The sequence below is a fragment of the Triturus cristatus genome, chromosome 12 (genome assembly GCF_964204655.1).
Source record: "Triturus cristatus chromosome 12, aTriCri1.1, whole genome shotgun sequence".
NCBI lineage: Eukaryota > Metazoa > Chordata > Amphibia > Caudata > Salamandridae > Triturus > Triturus cristatus.
Genome location: NC_140595.1, coordinates 665,184,837 through 665,210,930, shown reverse-complemented (window position 1 = coordinate 665,210,930; position 26,094 = coordinate 665,184,837). Strand labels below are relative to the sequence as shown.

The 26,094-nt window shown below is 41.8% G+C and overlaps 1 protein-coding gene across 4 annotated transcripts in view; it reads left to right on the top strand.

Annotated features, from left to right (window-relative positions):
- LOC146780067 (DNA topoisomerase I, mitochondrial-like) overlaps positions 1-26,094 on the top strand; it is a 1,246,550-nt gene that overhangs the window by 881,844 nt on the left and 338,612 nt on the right. For all 4 annotated transcript variants that reach the window (XR_014972079.1, XM_085637972.1, XM_085637970.1 and 1 more), the window contains one exon: positions 13,373-13,560. Coding sequence is in view for 3 of the 4 variants with exons in the window: in XM_085637972.1 (XP_085494098.1) it covers positions 13,373-13,560 (188 nt within the window). In the remaining variant the exon portion in view is untranslated. The remainder of the gene's footprint in view (positions 1-13,372; positions 13,561-26,094) is intronic.

Below are 26,094 nucleotides of genomic sequence, written 5' to 3'. Positions count from 1 at the left end.
TTGGGTGATATCTGTGCTATATTTGGGCTCTTTTTTCCTCCGGTGGCCATCTTGGGAGACTTATTTGTAATAGAGCTTCCTAATTTCATAATTTACTGCAGTATCCTCAGTAGAAAATGCTTTCAGTTTTCTACTTTGATTCCATCAAGATTGTATTCATATGTGCCACGCCTTTGGCATAAACACAAAATGTAAGCACTCTATTTGCTCATTAAAACACTGTAGTTAAAACGGCTGATCACCAGGGAGTTAACTGGCAGTCTGGTGTAAGTGCCTGCTTTAGTCTGCATGTCAGAATGTTTTAATGACATAGAAGAGGAATATATTTGAGTACTCACTTAAGATGTGTCCTAAATATTCTTTCTTCAGTACTAACCATAATTTCTATGGCAAACTGAACCCCCGCATTTTGTTCCTTTCTAAATTAAACGTTTTAAGTTTTACCAGTTTGGTTCAATCCACGTGTCTTCAGGTGTCATGCTTTTGTCATAAGTAACACTGTTAGCGCTCTAGTTGGTCTTTAGAGCTCTCTAAGAGGCTGCAGTAGAACACAAGTGAATCAACTGTTCGACTTCATTTTTACATGGCTGAGAAAGATAGTGTGAATTTACAGAAAATATGCTCTCATTTTAGCTTCTGGAGCACCTTCGTAACTTTTATGGAGAAATCATGAGCAAACAGTGTTCTCTCAAACATGATTCTTGAAATGCTTGCCAAAGGCGTTTACACAGTGTAAAATCACCTTAGAACACACCACAGTTCCTAAAATTAGTTTGGTACCATCAACAAATGATTTATATTGTTACTAAAATATGTTATTACTCTTTATACATTGTCATTTGTGTAACCCTCAAAATCTGCCATTCAATGCAATGCATTTCTATAGGGTGCTATCATGTGTATTGCTCCCAAGAGGTCTGCCAAAATTTCCTGGTTGAAGTGTTGGTAGCCAATCAAATTTCAGTTTGATTTGCGCTCCCCCATATCTATATGTTTTAAAGTTAAATAAATCTGAAACTACAGAACGGAGTTACACCAAATTACTAAAAGCATGGTTTTTTAACAAACATCTAGCTTTCTGCCGAATTTTGCTGTAATTCTGTTCAGCGGTTCGGGCTGCAGTAGTGTTAAAAAAAAATGAAAAATTCCCATAGACCTAACATAGGAAAAACACATTTAGGGACCCCCTTTCTTCTCAGTCTCCACTTGACAAATTACCCGAAGCTTTGTATGTATGTATGTATGTGTGTATGTATGTGTGTGTATGTATGTGTATATGTATATGTATATATGTGTGTATGTATATATATATATATACAGGGAGAATTTTTACGTGTGTATATATGCATGTGTATGTGTGCATGTATGTGTATATATGTGTGCGTATTTATATGTATATAGGTCTATGCATATGTATGTATATGGTGACCGAGCAACCTTTGGCCGATGACCGGTGGAGTTGCCCTACGCAGCTATTGAGAAGTTTGGCTCTGGTTCCCCTCCTTGGCCCTTCACCTACCCATCCGATCGTCAGACACTGTTTCTCTTCTAGTCGGCCAATTGTTTGCCTACACCCTCCTCTTTCCTCCCTCACTCTTTTTCTTCCTCTGCTATTCCCTCCCTCTCTTCCCCAATCTCTCTCCCTTGCCTGCTTTTATTTCCCCATACCTGATCCATGCCTTTGTAACTCTTGTTTCTCCAGCAACTACGTTCCTGAAACTGCTGTAACTATGTAACTATATTCTTGAAGCAATTCTACCTCCTCATGTAAAGCGCTCTGATACCTCTGGGTTTAGCCAGCGCTAAATAAAACTTTTCAAATAAATAAAACATGTATGTATATATATATGTGTGTGTGTGTGTGTATATATGTGTGTGTGTATATGTGTGTATGCATGTGTGTTTGTAGGTATATGTGTGTGTATGTATATATTAACCTATGGTGGATAACTTCGCTTCGCCAATGGAGTTTGCAGATTTTTGACTACTCCACGCTCCGTTCCAAATGTAGAGTTTAGGCAAAAACTACCCTCCGTGGCAGAGCGGAGTTCGCCACCCCCTCCACCCTCCCAAATTAATTAAAAATAAAAAAAGAAGCCACTTAACTGCCTGGACACACTCCTTTCTGCTTCTCGCCATCCTCCGTGTGCGCATGCGTAAGACGCACAATGTAGTGTTTTCTAATAGGAGAAGCATGCCAAGGAGCAGGAAGTAGAGCGGCCAGGCAGAGGATGAGGCAGCCGCACAGGTAAGTGCCTTCTTTTTAAAAAAAATTATTAATTTGGGAGGGGGGTACGTATTTCTACGAAGTATTTTTCAAACTCTGTGGAAATGCGCATAGAGGCACTATGCCTTTTACACCATATATGTGTATGTATGTGTATGCTTGTGTATGTGTGTATGCATGTATGTCTGTGTGTATGTACATGTATGTGTATGTATATGTATGTTTATATGTATGTCTATGTATGTGTCTGCATGTATGTGTATACATGTATGTGTGTGTGTATATTGTGCATGTGTATATATGTGCATGTCTGTGTATGTGTATATATGTGTGTGTATATGTGTGCGTGTATGTGTGTGAATTTATTTGTGTGTATGTATGTGAATATATTTGTGTGTATGTGTATGCGTGTATGTGTGTATGTGTGTGTGTGTATATGTGTACGTTAGAAGTTAGTTTTTTCAACAAGGGCATGGTCACTGGCCTATTGGCAATTGATTCCTGTACTATCTCTTCTGCAAATACATACATCTCCATTAGGTATAGACGCCCTCCAAGATTGGAGCCTGCGTCCCATAGATCCTTTGGGGTCGGATCATTCCCTTGCCCCGGTGGAGTCAGAAATGTCCAAAGATGACTACAGCCTGGCAATAGAATGATTCTGCACAGAAACATTGGGTGTTTAGGGCCCCCATTATTTACGCTTCCACCAGACGTCCCATTTCGAGGTTCAGCAATTAATACTGAGACTGGCTGCCAGCCTTCTACCGTAAATGCAAATAGTGGTATGGCCCCTAGATGTGGCACTGTAGAAGGAGGGGCCCCAGTCCATCCTTTTCCAAAGGTCCTAGTCTGGAATGTGGCAAGGATTTCAAAATTGCTCTCTGGCCCGGATTAGTGTACCCTTGTAGACTCTTCTGATGTAATCCTATTTCAGGAAACCTGGAGCTTGTCTACTGCTTTTAGAAGTGGTTTTTCTACCTATGGCATTGATGCCACCCGGAAAGTGGAGGGGTGACCCTCTGGAGGTCTAGCCATTTGGGTGCAAAATGCTTCGGGGTCTAAAGTCAGGCTCCTGTATGTTGATTTGCAGGATATTTTAGCTTTCGAGTTGACTTTATATAGTGGTTGGAAGATTAGAATTTGTAATGTCTATAATAGTGGTTCCTGCCCTAGAGGAAACCAATACAATTTACATACTAGTCCACGCTCTGGCTGAGTACTCTGATGGTGTTCCTGTACTAGTGGCGGGTAATTTTTTTTGCACTTATGAACCTTTTGCCCTTATCCTTCCAGATTTGACTGGGGACTGGGATTGTGTGTGGTCAATCTCTCATTTAGATTTACCGAAAGTGAGATTGACAAAGAGAGGAGGCCAGGTGTTAGCCCTTACCCTACAACATGATTCAAGAGCAACAAATGATAGAACCAGGTCTGATACCAAAGGGGAGTGAAGTTTTAACAGACATGGTCACACAAGTAGAATTTACTATTGTTTAGTAACTCTCAAACTCTGGCCCCTAGTGCATGATATGGTGGTGGTAAAAAGAGTGGAGAGTAATCATAACGTTCTTGCCCTTACTCTCATAAAACCTGACACTCCTCAACCTGATATCAGGGTGTGTCCAGATTTGGGTGCTCTTTCTGTTACAAATAACCAAAGGTCAATCAAGTGGGATTGGGTGTAGGAGCATCTGGAAGCCCTTGAAGTATATAAAAGTAGAGCACGGTGGGTGATCAAGGAGCTAACTAAACTCCCTGTTAAAGATGCCGTTGTGAGTCTGGGATCTTGTTGTTAAGTTGTTTTTTAGTGAGATGAGGGACATGCTCAGCCAGCCTCCTAAAGCGCGGAAAAGGGGGGACACTGTTTAGACCCACTGCACGTCACCAAGAGTGCCTGGTGCAATCAGGACTGCAGGAATGCGAAGGGGGCTCCTATTTGTGCAGTAAAACAAAAGGCACGTTCTGAGGTCGTGATCTGCAAAGCCAAGAACAGGCAGGTCATTGAGAGAGTTAAAAAGGAATGAGAGAGTTCTCTCTGGTTCTCCCTACACACCGCACTGACAAAGATCCCAATACTTTCTGGAGAAAGGCAGCATTCTGGGTAAAGGGAAATAGGGCAGCCTTAAAACATACCGTCCAGCCAGAAGAGTGGGTTGCTCATTTTAGCTCTCTCTATTGTAAAGGTATCCTAGAAACCCATGAGGCTAGTGAAATGTGGATTGCGGCCCTAGGTGGGTATGGTGATACTCTGGTTTTCTCCATTGAAGAAACCCAAATGGCAATCTCATCTTGTGAGCCCTCGCGTGCCCCCGGCGCAGACAGAATTCCTAATAATCTGTATGGAGCGGATAAATCCCTCTGGGACTCCTACATTAATCTGATAACAAATTTGATTGTCTGGTGCTGCCATACTAGCATTGTGGCAGATTGCAGAGATAGTGCCCATCTACTAAAAAGGAGACAGAGCCAAGCCGGGGTGTTATAGGCCGATTAGCCTCATTGACTCTCTTCCGAAAAGTTTTGTAAACAGATTTTAGTAATGATCCAAGATTGGATGTCTGAGTTGCAAATTTTTCAAGCAGGCTACCGCACAAAAGTTAGTACCCTGGACCAGGCCTTCCGACTTCTGTGTATCTCCTGCAAGGAAGTAGTTGTAAAGGGGGTGAAATTATATGTGGCCTTTGTCGATCTGCGCACAGCGTTTGACCTTGTTCCCCGGGCCAGACTCTGGGGAGTATTGAACGACATGGGCTTGCTGGGCAACCTGCATTTGTAAAACTATTTTATGGTAATGGTCTTTTTTAGCATATTTATCTGACAATGCTTTTATATTTCTGTATTACTTACTTGTGCTGCATGCTTTGTATGATCTGCCTGATCAAAAACTAAGTTGATGGAATATATGTGTGTGTGTGTGTATATATGTGTGTGTATGTGGGTGTGTGTATGTGGGTGTGTGTATGTGGGTGTGTGTATATATGTGTGTGTGTATATATGTGTGTGTTTATATATATATATATAATTCACTGAAAAAACCATAGGTTTCACACATGTTATAGTTAGCGGAAATTTTACTGATAAAAAACCAATGAAATTCCCCCGTTATAGTTAGTGCAGGCAACTATAACTCACGCGACCGCAATCCTCTGCTGATGCTAATACTGTATTTAGACACTTATTTGCCCATGTCTTCTTCCATACATTTTTAGCTATACATATATTACAAATATTTTTTTTTCATAAAGACACATATGTCATCAGCAGAAGATTGCGGTCGCGTGAGTTATAGTTGCCTGCACTAACTATAACGGGGGAATTTCATTGGTTTTTTATCAGTAAAATTTCCGCTAACTATAACGTGTGAAACCTATGGTTTTTTCAGTGAATTTGCAAGGTTTTTTAAATGCTAATTCCTAACTATAACGTGTGTGAAACCTATGGTTTTTTCAGTGAATTTGTACGGTTTTTTAAATGCGAAGTTACTTTACGCCATTCGTGGCGTGCGCGCCCACTTAACGCAGTTCGTTCCGTGCACGCACGGTGGGCACGCGGTGCGATGACAAAGCAAGAAAGCACGTCAACAAATCTGTTTCTGCTTTCCTCCGTGACTATGGTATGGGTGCCATTTACCACAACAACTTGCGTTATGACATGCAAGACATTTATAGAGGAGATGGTGTGCACTTCAATGATGAAGGGAACAGAGTCTTCCTCTTGAACCTTAGACTCTGCATCGGTACTTACTTGTAGGTACCACTAAAAAATCATTTCATAAACACAACGGCTCTTTTTAGAGCCCCCTAATATCTAAACACTTAAATCTGATTTTCATTTTTTTTTTTTTTTTCCTACCGTACGCTTACCGTAAGCTTACCGTACGCGTACCCCGTGATTTTTTTTAAAATCAATAAATGTTTTTTTTGTACTTTTCTGTCCTTCTTTGACCCCCTTACAAATGTTAGGGGGTCTGTAACTTTCCTCATTGCCCCCTTTCCTTGTTTTCACTCTTTTTTTTCAGAGTGAAATACACAAAATGGCGGCCGCCGCTTCCTGGTTTTGGCCGATTCGAATGTTTACTAAGATCTAAGAGCCAATCAGAATCGCGCTCGCGCACGCCACCGTACGCTTACGGTAAGCGTACCGTAAGCGGGTTCAGATATATATATTGATTTAAAGGCTATTTTCTCAGAATCTACTGAACAGATTTACACCAAACCTACAAAAGGCACTTCCTTGACCTAGGGACTACCTCTCTGCCAAATTTTGAGTAATTCTGTTCAGCCGTTCGGGCTGTAGCTCGTTCTAAAGGTCCTATGGAAAAATGCATGGGAAAAACGCGTTTTGGGACCCCCCTTTTATCTCAGCCCCCGCTTGACGGATCCCCCCGAGACTTTCAGGGTAGGAGCGGAGCGTAGCGCCCCACCTATTTTGAGAAATTCGCGAGGATTTGTCGACCGGCGCCAAAGTTATTCAAAATAGAATGTTGAGGTTTTCCTATGGAAACGTGGTCCTAACTATAACTACCTACTGGCGACCGCCAGTAGGTAATATATAGATATATATATATATATATTTGTATGTGTGTGTATATATGTGGGTAGGTGTCCATTAGGTGTCATTAGTCTGCATATCTATTCTGTACCTAGACTCTAGTCTATGGAGTTTTAATTTTCTGTCCCCACCTCTGACATCTCGGGCACATAAGCCAGATAAAATGTGTCAATTTCGGTTACTACCATGGTGTGATGCAAAATGCCTTGCTACCGTATGAGAGGTATCTTTGTTCATGAATTTCACAATCTTTTCAGGTTTGGTGCTTCATATGTGTGAGAACCTTACTACTGTTGGCACAGGCTTTACACTTCCCACAAGGGAGGAAACCTTTCAGTTGTTTGAATAGTGTTCCTGATTGTCCTCGGGGTAAGTGGCTTTCCACTAATAGATCCAGATTCTCTGAATGTTAATAGGGAGTTATCTGGGAGATCCTTACTAATAGTAGAATCTGACTTGAGAATCCACCAATTACTTAAGTTGTTAGCCGCCTTGGAGAAATTTGTAAGCATTCTAAAACTATTCTGTGCAGCCTCATCTTTTATATCCTCCTTCCATAGATCTGCCCTTTGTTTCTGTTTGACTCTTCTCCTCACACTGTTTATTACAGCCCTCTAGGATCCTCTCGCCCCAAATGTTATGCTTCCTTCTGCTGCCATTTGAAAGTCTGTCCCTCAAACTATTCCTTTTTATACGTAATAGTTCTCCATATTGAATGCTGTTTAACAATTTAGTGGGATGACTACTAGTAGCAATTAACACAATTTCCCTTGGTTGACTTCCTGTACAGAGCTGTGTAAATGTTATTGTCACTGAACACCTGTAAGCCCAAATAATTGACCTGTGTAGAACCTATTTCACCAGTGAACCGTAGATTGGTTTAAAAATTATTCAGGGATACTATGTGCACATTGGCTGATTCCTCAATCCCTCTCATAAGATGAATTTGTAATCAATATATCTACTCCAACCTACTATCTTCTCACCACATACATCATAGGTATCTGACCAGGCCAACCGCTTTAACCACCAGCCCACAAACAACTTGGTATAGCTGGGGGAAAAGCAGGTACCTATGGCAGTACCTTGTATTTGTTTCTACAGCTGATATTGAAAAAATAGATATTATTGTGCAGTTGCCAGTAGATGGTTATAGTTAGGCCCATGTTTCCATAGTAAAAGCGTGTTTTGACTTCCTATATCTTTGATGCCATTTGGTGAATCTTCATGAAAGTTTCCCTAAACAAGTGCTCCTTTCTGGAGAGCATGCTTTTTGTGATTTAGTGTAAATGCTTTCAGCAGTTTTATAGATATTAAAGTAAAACTAAATTTGTATATCTGGCCAGAGCTTAAGCACAGATCTCATGGTGTCTTCAACCAGGAAGTCTTGGCAGCCATTTTTGGACCAATATACATGACCGTGACCTATTGAAATGAGGTTTTGAGAGTCACAAAAAGGACAGTGTTAAACGGGTGATAACAGATTTTAGTTACAATATAAATCATTTTTTATGGCACCATACTAATTTTTTTAAATTGTGGTGTAATCTAAGGTGATTTTAGCCTGTGAAAAAGCCTTCTGCTGGGATTTCATGAATCACGTTTACCTTATGTTTCCCATATAGGTTATGGAATGTGCTCCAGAAGCTAAAAAAGGAGCATTTTTTTTGTAAATTCACATTATCTTTCTCAGCCATATGAGAACGAAGTCTGGCATTCTCAGTAAATTGTGTACTTCCAGAAGGAGCAGCCTGCCTGTTGATTACCTTCTGTTCTTCTGCAGGCTTCCCAATGTGGCCTAAAGAACAGCTAGAGCACCAACAGTGTTACCTATGACAAAACTATGGCACATCTGAAGCCATGCTGATTGAATCAAACTGGTCAAACTTAAAACATTTAATTTAGAAAGGAACAACAATTGGGGGCTTGGTTTGTCACAGAAGTTGTGGTTAGTGCTGTAGAAGGAAACATTAGGACGTATTTTAATTGAGTTCTGAAATATCTTCCTCTTCTATTTCATTAAAATATTCTGACATGCAGACTGAAACATGCACTTTCAACACCAGGAGCAGACTGCCAGTTAGCTCCCTGGTTATCAGCAGGATAACTATAGTGTTCTAATGAGCAACTAGAGTGCTAACATTCTGAATTTATGCCAAAAGTGTGGCACATCTAAATGCCACCTTGATGGAATTGAAGTAGAAAACTGAAATCATTTCCTACTGAGGATGCTGCAGTAAATGAGGAAATTGGGAGGCTTCATAATAAGTCTCCCAAAATGGCCATCAGATAAAGAGCACAAATATAGCACAAATATCACCAAAGTGTTGCCCAATGACACAAGTGTGCAAAACACTTATTTTTTTCATTTGTTTTGCAGTTCTATATAGTGCCGTCTTGACCCAAAGGTACTGGTCTGCTTTCCATGAACATCAGTTGAATTACTCAAGGACACAGTCCTTCATTTTGGTTTTAGTCATGGGGAGATTAAGTGATTTGCCTGGAATCACAGGATGTCATGCTGATGCAGAAACTCAAACCTGGTTCCCCAGTTGCAAATTCTGCAGCTCTAGCCATAATGCCACATCCATAAACATACCAAATTATTTAAAAGTGTTTGTCGCCAATTGAGAACTCTGGAAAAAATGTCCTCATTTTAGTTGTTTAGAGCACTAACCATAATTTCAATGGGAATAAGACCCTCTCATGGAGGAGGGTGCAGAGGCACCAAGTTGACTCACCTATGCAGGCTAGAGGGGCAGTATCAGCACAACGGACCATGGAAGACAGGGGGAAGGGAGCGGGGCAACAAACTACCCATGCAGTACAGGCAAGAGAGGCTGTGGCAATATAAAAGACATTTGCGGGCAGAAGGAACAGGCAGTGGCAGTACAACCATACATGCCAACAGACCTGATTCAGGCAGAAGACTCCCAACGTTTTTAAGCACAAAAAGGGCTTCATTTTATCTGTCTCTTGCCTAAAATCTCCTTTATCTTCAATGTAAGTTAATGGGGAAAATCGATTTCCCATGTTTTTTGTTTTTCAAAATCTCCCTCTTACCAAGTTCAAAATGTTGGCAAGTAAGGTTCATTGCATTAAGGAGGGCAGAAGGAATTTTGTAGGAACATGGACTCTGATAAGAAAAGGCAGGAGGGAGATGATCAGGGGCACCAAACTGACGTTACAGGACAGATGTCAAGGGTTGCAGCTTCACAATACACCACACAGGGCAAGCGGGGTAGAAGTGCAGTACATCGGACCATTTAAAGCAATAGAGCGGGGAGAGGGCCATGCACATGGACAACAGGCATAAGAGGGGAAAGAGGCCAGGGCAGCAAGCTGGCCATACAGGAGGGGCAGTTTCAGAATTACGGACCATGAAGGGCAGGAGGGAGGGGGTAGGGGCACACCAATGAACCAGACAACCTCTCAACACAGCTACTCACTTAACCCTACAAGCTCTCCCAGACCCACACAACCATTTATATACCCATTCTCACATCCATAGAACCACTCGCACACCCACACACTAACCCATACCTCCATTCTCATTCTCTCTCTCTCTCTCTCTCTCTCTCTCTCTCTCTCTCTCTCTCTCTCTCTCTCTCTCTCTCTCTCTCTCTCTCTCTCTCTCTCTCTCTCTCTCCCTCTCTCTCTCTCTCTCTCTCTCTCTCTCTCTCTCTCTCTCTCTCTCTCTCTCTCTCTCTCTCTCTCTCTCTCTCTCTCTCTCTCTCTCTCTCTCTCTCTCTCTCTCCCCCTCTCTCTCTCTCTCTCTCTCTCTCTCTCCCCCTCTCTCTCTCTCTCCCCTCTCTCTCTCTCTCCCCCTCTCTCTCTCTCTCTCTCTCTCTCCCTCTCTCTCTCTCTCCCTCTCTCTCTCTCTCTCTCCCCCTCTCTCTCTCTCTCTCTCTCTCTCCCTCTCTCTCCCTCTCTCTCTCTCTCTCTCCCCCTCTCTCTCTCTCCTCTCTCCCCTCTCTCTCTCTCTCTCTCTCTCTCTCACACACACACACACACACACTACAATACAGCCACACCCACCCCAACTCCCAACCAGCCAGCCACTCACTCACCCATACAGCCACTCACACAGCCAGTTATTCACTCATACAGCCATTCAAATACCCATATACTCACTTACACACCCAGTTACCCACCCTTACAGCTACTCACACTCCTACTTATACACCTATCCAGCCACTCACATACCCATACAGCTGCTCACAAACTCACTTTAAAGGGATACACACACTCACATAAGATGTTATAAATCTTATCACTCAGTAGTACAGAAAGTATACTATTTTTACTTTTGTAGTCCCTTAACAACCCGTTTAGCGCTCATAGACCTTTAGAAAACACTCACTGGATAATGTCATCATTATTGTCATCAGTGATGTAATTTGAGATTTCATCAGTGACGTTGCTGACATGAGCGATTTAATCTGTGAGGTCATAAGCAGTGAATTGCTCGGGTGTAAGTTAGTTATATTTATCCATGTTCACAAATTGACTGAATGCATATATCAATGTATGTATATTTAGATGTATATACACACATACAAAGTCAGATGTACATTTTTTAAGCTGGAAAAATTAATGTGACTGGCAATGTGCAATAACTGTATTTTCTAGTGTCCTTCTGGAACATTCAGCATCTGTGATGGCGGGGCACCTTGAGGGGAGGGCAAAAAGCATGGAGGCCTTCCTCTTTAGACATCAGTTTGCAGAAGTCTAGATCTCAATCACTCTCGAAATTAGCTCCTTAAAGCAAAGCACATATACCGAATGAACCCTTGGTCTTTCCACATCATGCCACATTTTTATTTATGTGGAAGTCGATGGTGTGGCACCAAGAGTCTCTTGGCTGAACAGCACTAAAACCGTCTTGAGAATTTCGACTTTCTCTGGTTGAGCGAGACACTGCATGTTTAAAGCACAATATTCTGTTCTGCAATGTTGGTTCATGTTGGGCGTGAAATTCACCACTACCAATACCAGGCGTGTCTTTTATGTAAAGAAGTGTAATCATTCAAGTTGTATTGTACGCTTAAATGGATAAGGCATACTTTGCATGAACATTGCGTAGGAACAATTTAACAGTATTGCGTATATCCTGAATAGAACATGCTCAGCATTTCTGTGGCCGCTTGTGCTTGTCATAGGAATAACTTCCCAGCTCCATTTCCTACTGCTCATGTTGTCTCAGGTCGAATTCATAGACTTGTCTGGGATCCTAGTTGCCAAGCTCTCCTGTGTAAATCCACTCTGCTTCAACCTAAAAAAATAAAAAATAAAGGTTTGTGTTGAAAATACTATATTAGTAATAGGGCCCACAAAGTATCCCCTTAAGCATTTATTCATCATTTAACAATCTAAAGCAGACATCTGAGACTTGCTCTTTTATCCTCCCTCCCACAAACACCTTAAAACAGCACAAACTAATAATGTGTAGACTCCCCTGCATATTTCATCTTCAGTTAAGGACATTTCCAGACATCAGTTGTGTGCTGAGATTTACATGTGGTTTCAACTGGAAGCAGATTCAAGATTAAGTAACATTTCAACAAAGAAACTTCAGCAACTGTCTGTCATATAATTGATTTTGTAACTAAAGGAGCAATTAACACATTTTACCATTAATGTGATTCATTGATTGGTCTATGGAGATAAACTGTCCTAGTGACCCTTTAATGGTACTTATTTGTCTTGCTTTCAGTGCATTTAGTGATAATGTTGTCATCGGATGGTGTTGCTCTTTTGAGACACTGGTCCTGTTTCCTACAAGGGAAGCCACTCTTCACCCTCAGTTGTTTAATCAATTACCCTAATAGTTGAGGGATGCAGCCTCACTTTTGTTATCAACTGAACACACCAAAGAACACTTTAATTTGAGCTCTTTGGTGATCCAGGTGGTGATCATTTCCCGCTTGGACTTCTGCAACGTTGCCTAGGGGTCACCGAAGGCAGAATGAGATTGCCTCAGAGTTCAGAATGCTGCAGCTCGGTTACTACTGAAATCCCTAAGCGAGCCCCTATGAAGGGGCTGCCCTGGTAGAACTGTACTGGCTTCTGATACAGGACAGAGTAAGTTTTAAAGCTCTGTTTTTGGCACAGAATCTTTAATGGGAAAAGCCAAGTTATTTGTCTCTTTTAATCACCCCTTATAGACCTATTGGGAACCTTAGGTCTACGGGTACTGTTAGGCTGTCTATCTCTAAAACAGAGAGCCCGGTGGGAGGTAGATCATTGGGCTTTTAGTAGCAAAATTATGGAACCAACTACCATTGGATCTAAAAATGCAGCCTTCAGAAGTGCTGTCCCATAATAACTTAAAAACCTGTATTTTTAGTGTATCCTAGGCTGATTGGGGTTGAGGCAGTGGATGGGGTTTCTCCCCTCGGACATGGAGGAAGAATTCTTAGCGCGGGGACACTCCATTTTGAGTAATCAAGCGCTCTATAAACTGCTAATCTCTTTGCATTTTTATTTGTTTGTTTCATTAAAACAAACTGTGGAATGAATTGGATGAATTGTCATTAACATTGAGTGACTATTTTAAATGGTATGCTCTTCATCCTGTGTCTCCACAAGCTGAACAAAGAAGCCAATGAAAAAATTATACAGGAATTTGGATTCTGTGGTATGGACCACCATCGGGAGCGGATTGGTAACTTCAAGATAGAGCCTCCCGGCTTGTTCCGTGGACGAGGAGACCACCCAAAGCAAGGAATGCTTAAGAAGAGAATCCTCCCAGAAGACGTCATCATCAATTGTAGCAAGTAGGTGGCTTACAGTAGAAACAAATGTGCATAAATGTAAAATTGTAGAGCAGGGCCACTGCTGTGTGCAATCTGAGGTTCAATCGATGCTGACTGAGGTGACTCTAGAAGGCAGCACCATCTTTCACTAGTTCTCAGCAGGTATTATGCAGTGTTCATCAAAATAACTTCTATGCAACATCTCTTATGTACAATTGTTTATATCTGCTTTCTTGATATTCTGGTCAATACCAGGGTAAATTGGAGCCTGTCCGTTGAAGGTCATGTAAGTTCATAGCAATGAGGCACTTCATTGCCATACCCTATTTTCAAGCTAACTCTAAGATGCCCTGTAGGATAGATTTTATCAGGCACAAGCAATATATTTCAAATTCCCATTTATTGAAGAGAAAGGTTGACGGTTTAATGGGTCTTTATTGGAGTGTGCACAGTGACCTGGATAGTAGAACCAAGAGCTTGGAAACGAGACTTGTAGTACCAAAATCCATCACTTCAAATATGCAGGGCAATCATTTGACTTTGGATGATGGGTTTTGTCTATTCATAGCCTTGCAACGTAGTGGCAGATTCTCATCAGCCTGGTCTCAACCCTACTGAGTTCTCCACCCTTTCAACCAGGTGGCAATGTTTTTTTTTTTATTATATCACCACACTGTGAATGAAAAAAAAACGTGACTATATATTGGACCCCAAAAAATACTAATTCCTCCAGATATTCTGGTTTGGTAATATTTTTAACTGCTCGATATTTCTGAAAGGTAAATGCAAATGTATGTTTGAAAGTATATGCTCAGTTTAGATATTTACTATGTTAGATTTCTGTCATGCTGTCTTATTTTTAAAACTACTACTACCTTCAGGAATATACTTTGACTGCTCCATTCTCTACCATTAGAGAGTCAAGTGTGCCAAGGAATTAAATTGGTTAGTGAATAGGCGTAAAATAGTAGTTGCTGCCCTGGAACACCAGTGGAGCTGTCCTACATTGAGGAGACTGTAGATGCCAAATTTGGAATAAAAGGTTTAAATGATGGCATTGTTTCTAGTGTAGGGGGGGGGGTGACAAAATGGTGATACTGAAAATCCTTGAAATGGAGCTGTTGCTTTGTACCCACTGAATGTTACTGGACCAACAGAAATGGGTGCATAGGAAAGGTGAGTGGGAAAAGTAAGAGATTGGTCAAATTATGCAGATAGTTGTCTGAAGGCAAATAAGAGAGGGGGATCTTGAGAATAATGATAGATCGCGTGTGTAGGGTAATATAGGATTTCAGTTATTGAAGGATTGAGATGAATTATGCTGACATGCAAAGTAGTTTTTTTATTAGAGAAAATTAACAATACCTTAGTTCTGGGTGATGGAAATGCATGTAAACAATGGGAACGGAACCCCAATTCTCAACCCTAATTCTTCAAAAGGAAGAAGACAAATAGGAAAAAATCTTTGATCATAGACCTTTACACTGCTACCCGTTACACGAGCAACATAAGAAGTTCCTCAGTGGAGGACGTTTGTTCTCTTTACTTTGATCAGAATGCCTTTTTGTAAATTGCTAAGAACAGTAGGTTTTATCATAAAGAAAACTCAACTCGGTTTATAACAATATATGTTAGAACATATAAATGTATTGCTTTATACGAAAAAATAAAGGGACACAATCTAAATTTAAGAAATACACGCAATCTACATTGTGGTGCTTTCAAAACAAACTACTCGGATACATGACCCATTTGCATTATTACTCTCGGGTTTTAAGGCACTACTTGATTTGTAAGGGGGCCTGGGGTTTATACTCGGTTGATGGGCCGCATGGATCAGCATTATATTTTGTAACAAAGCTTTTTGTGCATTCCCTTATTCCACTTTGCAACCTACCAGTGCCAAAAGGTTATTTATCTATACACTAATATATGTATGTAGTGCTGTTCCTGACAGAAAGCTACTTCCCAGCTCTAAACAATCTTCCCTTGATCTAACAAGACATTTGTTAATAACATTTAGAAAATAAATTTGAAATATTGTTTTCATTTTTATGAACGACACCTTATCTGTTTTGATTCTGCTGCACAAAGGGCATTTGTCCTGTGTTTTTACACACTGCAGCATTAAAGTGTGCAAGGTAGAACTCTGCAGCATTTGTGGGAATGATGAAATAGCTGCACGTGGCCCCAGGTGTGCTAAATATTAGAAAATCTTGTTTTTGGAAGCAGAATGTAAATTTAGTTGGAGACCTGTGTTCACCTCAAATTGTTTATGCAAATTCATGAAACTGTGTTGATTAGATTACAGATAATTACATTCAAGACCTAAGTGAATGGATTACTTAGTACACGCAGATGGCAAGTTCAAAAACATGACATGTCTTTTACACCAAGGTGTCCAAAATATTGTGCGGAGTTTTTGTGTTTAAACTGATAATTGTGTTTTGCAGGACTTCCAGAGAACTCAAGGGAAAAATAGCTGCAATAGCAAAACTATTTGCCTTTTACATTGTAAATGCACAGCAAATATTGGTCATGCTAAAAGTAATGTTTGCCTTGCACACTTGATTCTGGTTACATTCATGAAAATACAGTAGAAATCGACCCAGCATGGAGTTTATGACCGAAAAGAACTACTAATGTCAAATGTGTCGATTAACTGTCAGACCTGGAATTTACTGCACTCCAGGGAAAGAAATGGGAAATTGATTTCTGTTTCACTTATAAATGCAGCACTAGGTCGAGGCATTTCTTTAAAGAAATACAAACGTGATTAATTTGAAGTCTCTCTCATGGATGAGTATTGTCATTGCTCTGAGTGAGCCAGTGCCTTACATGGTTGGGTCCTGCAGTAGAAATCAGCATTGGCAAAGCCAAAAAGTCTCCCCTTTAACATGTGAGTGCCAATGTAAAGTTTTTCCCAGTGCTTTTTATTTTACTGTTCTAAAATAGCCATTATCTATGTTGGAAAAGCAAAGCAAAAAAACAAAACAAAAGGCAAAGCAGCTGCTGGTGTGCCATGACACATGTTATGATGCTTGTGCAAGATTGTGACGCCACCATTTTGGAATAGCTTAATTTCAAAATGACTGCTGTATGCTTGCATGCGTGTATCTCAACCTATGCCCTGTGATGCATGTGTTGTGATGCAATGGTTTGTATTTGCCTTCTTTTTCTTTACCTTTTCCACCATGACCAATGGCCATGTTAGAATAGGCTTCCAATGCCGACCCATGCTCTGTCCTTCTTGACCATGGAACTGCAGCCTATAGAAGTGATCTATTTGCAGGCACTGGACCATGTCCCTCGGCCACACTATTCATGGCCATGCTTCCAGCGTTTTAGACCATCTTTATCTCAATTTGACTAAAGCACAGACATATCTAGAATGCTCACTTTTGAGCGAGTGGAGTGCATAGGAGACATGCTTTATGTTAATAAAACCTGAAATCAATGTTACTCAGATGTACTTGTCAAAGAGGGGCCACAGAAATCAAAACTTACGGGAAAAAATGCTTTTACTGTATTTCTATCCTTATTCTAATTTATTTGTTGGTCTATTAAAGTGTCATGTGCTGTATTGCACTCCTTCAGCTCACTTGTCTATTGTATTGTAATTGTTTATTGTATTTATGAAGTGCACATAAGTATAAACTTCACGGCGTTCATGAGGAAAAAATAAAAAAACAAATGTGACAGGTTGAAAAGGTTGTCAATCAATTGTGGAAGAGACGTAATAAGGTTGACCAGATCTCAGCAGGGAGCTTGTTCCATTCTGTGGTCGCTATGGCAGGGACAGCTGTCACCAAATGTTTTGGGGTGAATTTTCATTATATTGAGCACATAATGAAATCTTTATCATAAGGACCTGTAACATTTGGGGACCAGAAATTGAGCGGATGAGCCGTAAAGATTACAATGTAAAATGACTAAGACCTTGAAGAGAATCCTCTCCTTGATGAGTAACAAGTTCAATTGGGTTAGGATAGAAGCTCTGTGGGAGAGAATCTACCTTTAATGAGATGTGTGAATGTGTTTTGGAGGAGTTGAAGATGCTTAAGACACTTCTAGGGCTTGCATCATGTACACATGATAAAACATAGTCTATGCATGGTTGGATTTTTTCCATCCTTGCTACTTATCAAGAATAAGTCCTGGAGGCAATGGAGATGTGCTGCTCCAGGTGGATAGCCAGGTCGTGGATAACTTTAGCTTGCTCTGAGCATGGACTCCTAGTCTGCAGTTTTTGGAACTTAGTCTTGGGGATTAGTACCTTAGTTTTAACTGGGCTCAGCTTTATGATGCTTGACATCCAATGTTGAACAATTGTGAGAGTGTCCCAGACAAGAATGCTGTGAAATGGAAGCAGCAACTGCTTTGATTTGTTGCTTAAACAAGAGTTGCCCGTCATCAGTATACATGTCGATTTGTGCATCTAGATTGTGCAACAGGGGTATTGGAGGGGCAGTATAGATGTTACAAAGCAGCAGAAATAAAATTATCTCCTGCAGTATTAAAAGCAGACTCACTTCTGATGGAGCCTGTGGTGAATACACACTTAGAGGAGGGTGCAGTACATTAGCATCTTCATTATAAAATGTACATGTGAGACTGTTTTCTGCATCTTTCCAACCGCTACCCTCTACCATTAGGTATTGTTAGGTTGCATGGATATCATTTCAAAGAAGGAGAGGTTTTGATGAATCCAAAGAGAGGGCATTTTGCCAAGAAACAATAGAGAGTGAGCTAGAATTAAGACTTGGTGATGCAGGGGAGACTTCTGCTTTAGGGCTGTTGGACTTGTCATAGCCTTCGACACGGTGCGCTGTAATATTTTGGTCATCAAATTGGAGACAGCAGGGTTTAGAAGTACAGACTTGAACTGGATGAAGTCTTGTATGCAAATTGGAACTCAGGTATTCTTACTTGGACCCTATACAGCAACCTTCTCCCCCCTTACCTGTAGAGTCCCTCAGGGTTCCTCTCTCCCACACTTGTTTAATGTATATGCCAGGCCCCAAATAAGAGTTTGCATCAAGGGGCTACAGATTGTAAAATTACACGGGCATAACCAAACTTCTCCATTTGGACAACAATCTTGCTACTCAACAGGAAATTCAAAATATCTTGAGACCTATCTGGGGTTGGATGGGGGAACAAACACCTCCAGCTAAACTCGGGGGGGAACCGAAATCATCACTTTAAAGAACACAATAGATCTCTGGAACATCTGTTCCTGGGTGTCCGAGATTGGTGACACGCCACCCCAAAGAAATGTGCCAAAGACTTTAGGGGAAGTGATGTAACAGTGGACTTTTCATCCCAGGTTGGAGTAGTGGTCTCCAAATGTATTTTTCTATTGAAAACAATATGGAAATGTTCCATTCTTATCCCTGTAGTGGTCTTAAAAACAGTCATGATGTACACCATAGAGTCAAGATTTGATTACTCCAACTCAATCTTTGCTGGACTCTCACACAAAGCTGTTCATAGGCTCATAGTGGTACAGAATGAGGCAGCTCTTCAGCTGGAATTCTAAGGCGCAAAATTCTAAGTCCCCCCCTCAGCATTACATCATTAATGATGCCATGTTGACTTTCTCCAGTTTCATATCTCAACATGTTCATGGAGATTCTTAAAAGAATTAACTGATAGTCTATCACGTTAACATTTCTTTTCTCTGGTTCCATCTTTATTAGATACGTCCTTTCAGGTGCTCCAGATTACTTGGTACTCTTACTCTTGTAGATGTTCTGACTACATTTTATTTAACTCTCTGTTCCTCAGATCTAGTTCTGTTTATTTTAGTCTAGTTCATTCTGTATCTTCTATACTTGTCCTTAGTCTGATCTCTCTTTGCATCTTTCCTCCCTCTCACTGTCTCAGGTCAACAACCTTGGATCCAGCTTTCATCTCCAGACCCACTTACAATAAACACCCCATCTTCAATTTCCAATTGATCCGTGCAGTGTTTGACTGGAACAACTCGACTGGCTTTCGTTTTTTTTTTTTTTTTTTTACATTGGAAATTTTACTTTCTGATTTTCTTGAGTTTGTGTGTTCTTGTTGCACAATTTGATCTTCACCACCCTCCTCTGAATCCATGTAGAACACTTAAGTTTGACAATGTGAGTCCGTGTTTGGTGCCACCATTTCATCTGCAGTTTTCTCCCTTCATGTGAGATGTGTGTATCAATTGTCGTATTTGTCACAGGTATGACTTGATAGGGTCCATGCCACCTCAACTCCACACATTTCTTTTGAATGTGCTTCACCAGGTCCCAAGTCGTGGCAGGGTACTTCACTTGCTGACTATGTTTTCAACTTACTCTAGTGAGATAGTGTACCACATCAGCTGGACCTTTAAAATGGTCCAGAACAAGAATATCAGAATAGTTCAGAAGTGCAGCTGAAGGAATACCAGGAATATGCATTGCTCTACCAATAAACACTTCATGACGTTAGTCCAGTCACTTTATTAAAGGCGCTCCTTAAACTCATCTACTCTATGCCCCTCTTCCTCTTTCATGACACTCCATTCTGTGACATTTCAGTCTGACAATCTTCTCCCCGCTGCCGCAACATTCTCCGCCACTGTACGCAACTTCCTCTACACCACTATACTCCACTTAACTCCATTCTACACTACTCCACTCTGTGTCACTCCACACTATGCCACTTCATGATAATCTCCTGCACTCTCCTCTATTCCACACAACTCTACTCTATACCACTCTACTCCATGCCACTCTGTGCCACACCACTCTTACCCATGCCACTCTACACCACTCCCCCAGTGCCATGCTACAGCTCCCTGCCATGCTCCATAGTGCCACTCAACAGCACTCTGCCACTCTGCTCTGGCAGTCTCCATAGTGCCACTCTACAGCACTCTGCTACTCTGTTACTCTGCCACTCTCCACAATTCTACTTTAAATCACTCTGCCACTCCGCTCAATGCCACTACTCGACAATCTACTCTCCTCTACATCACTAACTTTTAGCCATGCTAATCAGTAGCCAAGTTGGTGTAAAACATGGCTAAAACACATTGGCAAAGCCAATAGCTCCTGCATAGCCAAGACCTTTTGAGTAGAGTAAGGAGCGCAGTATTTTACACCCTTGTACTTCTATCAGTTGCTAAGCGTCATAATGTGTAAAACATTGTTTGAGAGCAACCACAATTCTTCTCTGGGTCAAGTGACAAGCTAACCATAACTTAACCTGTGCTCACCCCTTAGATGGCTCGGTAAAGAGCAGTCAGGCTTAACTCAGAGGCAATGTGAAAAGTATTTGTGCAACCCTTCAAATAGTAATACAGTTAAAATGCAACCGCAAAAGGATCCCACACCAGTTTAGAAAAATAGAGTAATTTTTAATAAATAAAACAAAAACAAAATGAGATATATCCCTAATATCCAATTAGTAAAACCGAAGATAATAAAATGTAAAGATGTTTTTAAAAATAGCATGAAAAAGCACAAAGCGCCAACTGTGGATGAATGTATGACGTTACTATGCATACATTTACAACGCGGTACTCTACATCGCGTTTGTTACAACACAAGTCGTTACAATGACTTACGCTGGAGGGTGCTGGACTTAGGAATAGTATGATTTACTATTCGAACTCCAGTCTACATACAGTAGGGAAGGTGTTGGAATAGTAAACCATACTATTCGTTAGGTTAGAGCGCCATCCAGCGCAAGCCGTTGTAACACCCTGCGTTGTAATGCCCGTGATGTAAAGGAATTGCGATGCAATGCCCGCGTTGTGAAGGATATTTCCCACTGTGGATATCTGGTTGTGCCCGACTGGGACAAAGTTAAAAAGTTGAAGCTGACTGCAATAGAGCATGGGCTGACTTCAGGGACCCAGTGAGGCACTTTCAACAAAGCACCTTAAATCCTGATATGTGGGGTGTTGAGAGGTATTGTGTCTAGAATGTGTAATGCAGCCAAGGCGATGCTTCGGTCCTAAGGTGATGCGTAGCTGGAATGCGAGGTCCTACGTCATCATTGACAAGCGCTTGCAATGTGAAGTCCAGCATCAAGGACACGTTGCGTAGTCGAGATGAAGCACTGGTTCAGAGGAGCCGTGAGGCTGCAGTGCCAGGGCCTGCCTCGTTGTTTAGGCTACCGTCAGCGGAGGTAGCAAGGGCCTCCATTGGGAAAGCTTTGCATAAGCAGCAATTCTGATGCTGTTGTGGGGTCGATTCGGAGTCCTTTGCATCAGAAAATCCCTTGCAGCAGAGGTGAGGCGTCTGTTTCGAAGGCGATGCCTTGAGCAGTAAGTGCGATTCACCGGTTCTACTCAATGTACTGAGCTCTGGAGGCGATGCATTGGATCTGCTGGATCCACAGATGCGATGACAGAGCACATTCAGGCCCACGTCCAAGGGTCCAGGACTGGAGTGTCACCACTTGGTAGAGTAGGACTCAGATGGCAGAGTACCGGTTGTGGGTTCAACGTTGTTGGAGCCTTCTGTGCCTGAGGCTGTGGTCAGGAGGCCAGCTGACTAGCTCTTGGAATTACTTTGTGGTCCTGGGTTCAATAGATGCAGGTCCAGTTTGAGAAACGGCCATTACAATAAGGTCATAACCACGCGTGACCATTACCACGAATCCTTTACAACTAACATGCGTTTACCACACATATCCATTACCATGAATCCTTTACCACAAATTTGCCTTTACCATGCATGGCTTTACAACGTTTTTTTTTTCTAAAGGCATGAATGGTAAAGGCATATGCACGTTTTTTGCAAGGACCTGAATTGAGAAGGCATAAAGTTTAAGGTAACCATATAATACAATACATCTAATTTCTCACAGCATCTAAATCAGCTCACTGCAGACAAATCAACTCGTAATGCAGTGCCTCAGGGTAAAGTAGGGGGCACTGTAACACCAATAAATGCCATGAAAAACCACAACATAGCAGTGGCATGAACCTATGTAATTGTGCAATGAAAGTGATAAAATCAGGAATGCCTTCAGGAGGTGTGATTGTGCATGTGCCATGTGAAAAGAATGCGTGGTTGCACACACACACACACACACACACACTTTTGGAACTTGGTAGTAACGAAGTCTTTCTTTAGTCAGATATGTTGTGTAACCAGTGTTTGTGCATGACTGAATGTGTGAGAATGTTTCCATAAGGCAGTTCATATGTTTTTGCATGTTTGTGTGTGTTCAGCTGTGATTGTGTGTGTTTGCGTTAATGTCACTAGGTGTGTGGTGATTGGCATATTGTGATTAGTGTAATGTGTTTGCTATTAGGCAAAGGTATGTGTGTGTTGACCTGTTATGCAAGTGATTTTGTAGGTTGGTTGTAGTTGTGTTGGTCTGTGATTTGTTAGTGTAAATAAGGAAGTATGCTAGTATAATAAACCAGTGAGTGCTTGTAGGTGGGTCTATAGGTGTAGATGTCTGCATATGCTTTAGAAATTGTGTTTTCTAGTATTAAGGATATGGGGATTATACTAACGTATTTAAATTTTACTATGCATATGTCTTTACCAGCCATACCTTTACAATGAAATTTCATGGTAAAGGCAATTTTGTTGTAAATGCATGCGTGGTAATGATTCATGCATTGTACTGATGGAATTGTTAAGGCATGCATGGTAGTTGCTTGCATTGTTCCATCATATAACCATCCACTCCTTATCACCCAAGCAAGAGGGCAGCAGGTCAGCACAGCAGGGCAGCAGTCCTTTAGAGTAGCAGTTCAACAGAGTGACAGGCCTTTCAACAGCACTGCAGTCCTTCTTCCTGTCAGAGTATCCACAGGTCCAGAAGTATACAGAAGAGTTTATCTCTGAGGTCCAGTATTTATACCCCGTTGTGCCATTGAAGTGGGGGAGAAGCTTCTAGAGGTTTCTCTTTGAAGTCCCCAGACATCCTTCCTTCCAGACTAACTACGCGGGTGTGCAGCCCTTTATGTGGAGACAGGACACAGCTAATTCAAGTGTAAGTATAGCTGTGCCATCCTCACATCCTGCCACTGATAGCCAATCCACTCACACTTAAGCTCTCGCTTGTATGTCCCTATCTAGGAGGAATACACAAAGACCAACTGTCAGCTACACCCAGTCATGTGACCCAGAGACAGGCAACAACCACTAAATGGCTAAGGCAAGAAGATCCCTACTTCCTAAAAGTGCTTTTTCAATATTGTAATTTAAAATCAAATGCACCATAAGTCAGGATTTTTCATTACAATTTCAAAGATACCAAATACGATCTGGTTGCCTACTCCTATTTGAGAATTACTACTTAGTAAATGTAATAGGTTATTTCCAATGTTATCCTATAAGAGAGGTAGACCTTAAAGTAGTGAAAAATAAATTTGATTTTTTTTACTACCAGGACATGCAAAACTTAAAAGCACATTTTTAGCTTATTAAATATATTGGTAAGGGTGGAGGGGTGTAGGCACACACTAATTATAATACTATGTTATAACAGAATGCTATCGGGGTCTGGTTAAAACTAGGTATTTTCTTTTCTCCCTCAGCAGCCAGATTGGGGGAAGGCAGTCATGGATGTTTGCCTGGAATGACAGTGCATCTGTCACCTGATCTTTTAACCTTCACCAGTAGCATTCTACAGTTCTTTGCTTACACACAAATACACATTTCCTTCCATGCTATTTACTAGTAATGTTTTACATTGCCATACAACATTCCTTTAAACCCAGACCTATTGCATTTATAATGTTTGACTTTTATATCAAACACTACCTCTTAAAATGAGAGGAGGTGTTAGACCTGGTACCATTGGCGTGGGTCTCCCTTCCATTTTTTGCTATTGCCTCATATGTTTTTCCTGGTTTTAGATGCTTTGGGCACTGTGCCACTGTTAATCAGTGCCACAGTGCAAGTGCTCCCTATTGTAAATTGATGTAGGGATTAGTGACTCCATGACTGGATTATTTGATTTACTGGTCAGACCCTAGTACAGTGCACCATGGGTGTCCAGGGCTTGTAAATCAAATGCTGCTGGTGGGCTTGCAGCACTGGTTGTGCCACCAACAGAAGCAGCCTGTAAAGTGTGTCTCAGGCCTGCCATTGCAGAGCTTATGTGCAGTCTGGTACTGCCATGTAGACCGGCCAAGTGCACCCACTTTCCAGTCCCTAAACCTTCCCTTTTCTTCATATCAGACACCCCTAAGGTAGGCCCAAGGGCAGGGTGCATTGTAAGTAAATGTTAGGACATGCCCTGAGGTGTGTGGCATGTCCTAATAGTGAATTACAGCCATTTTAGTTTTTCACTATTGCAAGGCTACCTGTTCCCCATAGGCCAGAATGGGCAGTTTTATTATAGCACCTTATAACCCTAACTGACGCAGGGAACGTGGTAGAAATTTGAGTTTAGTATGCCTGAACTCAGAATGATAAAATACATCCTTTAGTGAAGTTGGTTTTAACGTTCTGTGTTTGAAAATACCACGTTTAGAAAGTAGGTATTTTCTTGCCTAACTATCCAAGCCTGCCTCTGCTAGGTTGTGTGTTCCTTGTCGGGAGTTTGAGTGACAGGGGCTGGGGGATTCCAGGAGACAGGGTGAGTCAGCACAAGGCTGAATAGAGAGATCTGCATTTAGAGTGGTGGGAGGAGTTGCACCTGGGACCTGAATAGGGCTGTGCCTGCTTTCCACAATAATGTATCAACCTCCTGTGGTGCGTCTGATGTCCCTGGCCCACACTGTCAAAGGAAAGAACGAGTCCTGTAAACAAAGTGCTCCAAGACTGACCAGAACTGGTTTGGACTAGGCCAAGGACTCTCTGCCTTCAGGGAACAAAGAGAATATGAGTATAAAAAGGGGGACCCAGACCCCAGAACTTTAGATCACTTTTGGGGAACAAGAAGAACCTTTGCTGAGGAGAGGAACAAGAGAGCAACTGAAGGAGGAGACTATCCCTAAGTTGAGTGCTGTTTGGGGGATTGGCCTGCAGTGGTTGCCTGACTGCCAAAGAAAGGAACTTTGTGCTACTTTCATCAACTTGTAAAGGATCTCCAAGGGCTTGAAAATTGAGCTTGCCTCCTGCTGAAGTCTGAGGGAAAACAGACTTCACCAACCAGCTCCCCTGCATTTTCTTGCTGGGAGTTTGAAGCACAGCCGCTGTCGTCGCATCACTGAAGAAGGGTGCCGCTGCTGCGGCTGTCGCATTGCATCACCAAAGTGCCTCGCATCACCGGAGAAGAGTGTCACCGTCGCAGCAGACATCATTGCATCGCCAGAGAAGTGGGTCGCAGGGCCTGACGCGGCTCAGAAGATTTACAGAGTCGCCGCACGGCCGTCTGGCGTGCCCACATAGCCTCGTCGTTGTCGCATCAAGGAGAAGACGCCATTTTGTTTCATTGCATCGGATCGTCCTCTCATCACGGTGCTGCTGGGCGCATCGCCACAGAAGTGCAGTAAGAAACAGACGCATCACCTCCCCACACAGAGAAGAACCGATGCATCACTGTCCCCTACGCAGCAGTAGGGAACCGACGCATCACGGTTCTTGCGTGTAAGGAACCGACGCATCACCTTCCCTG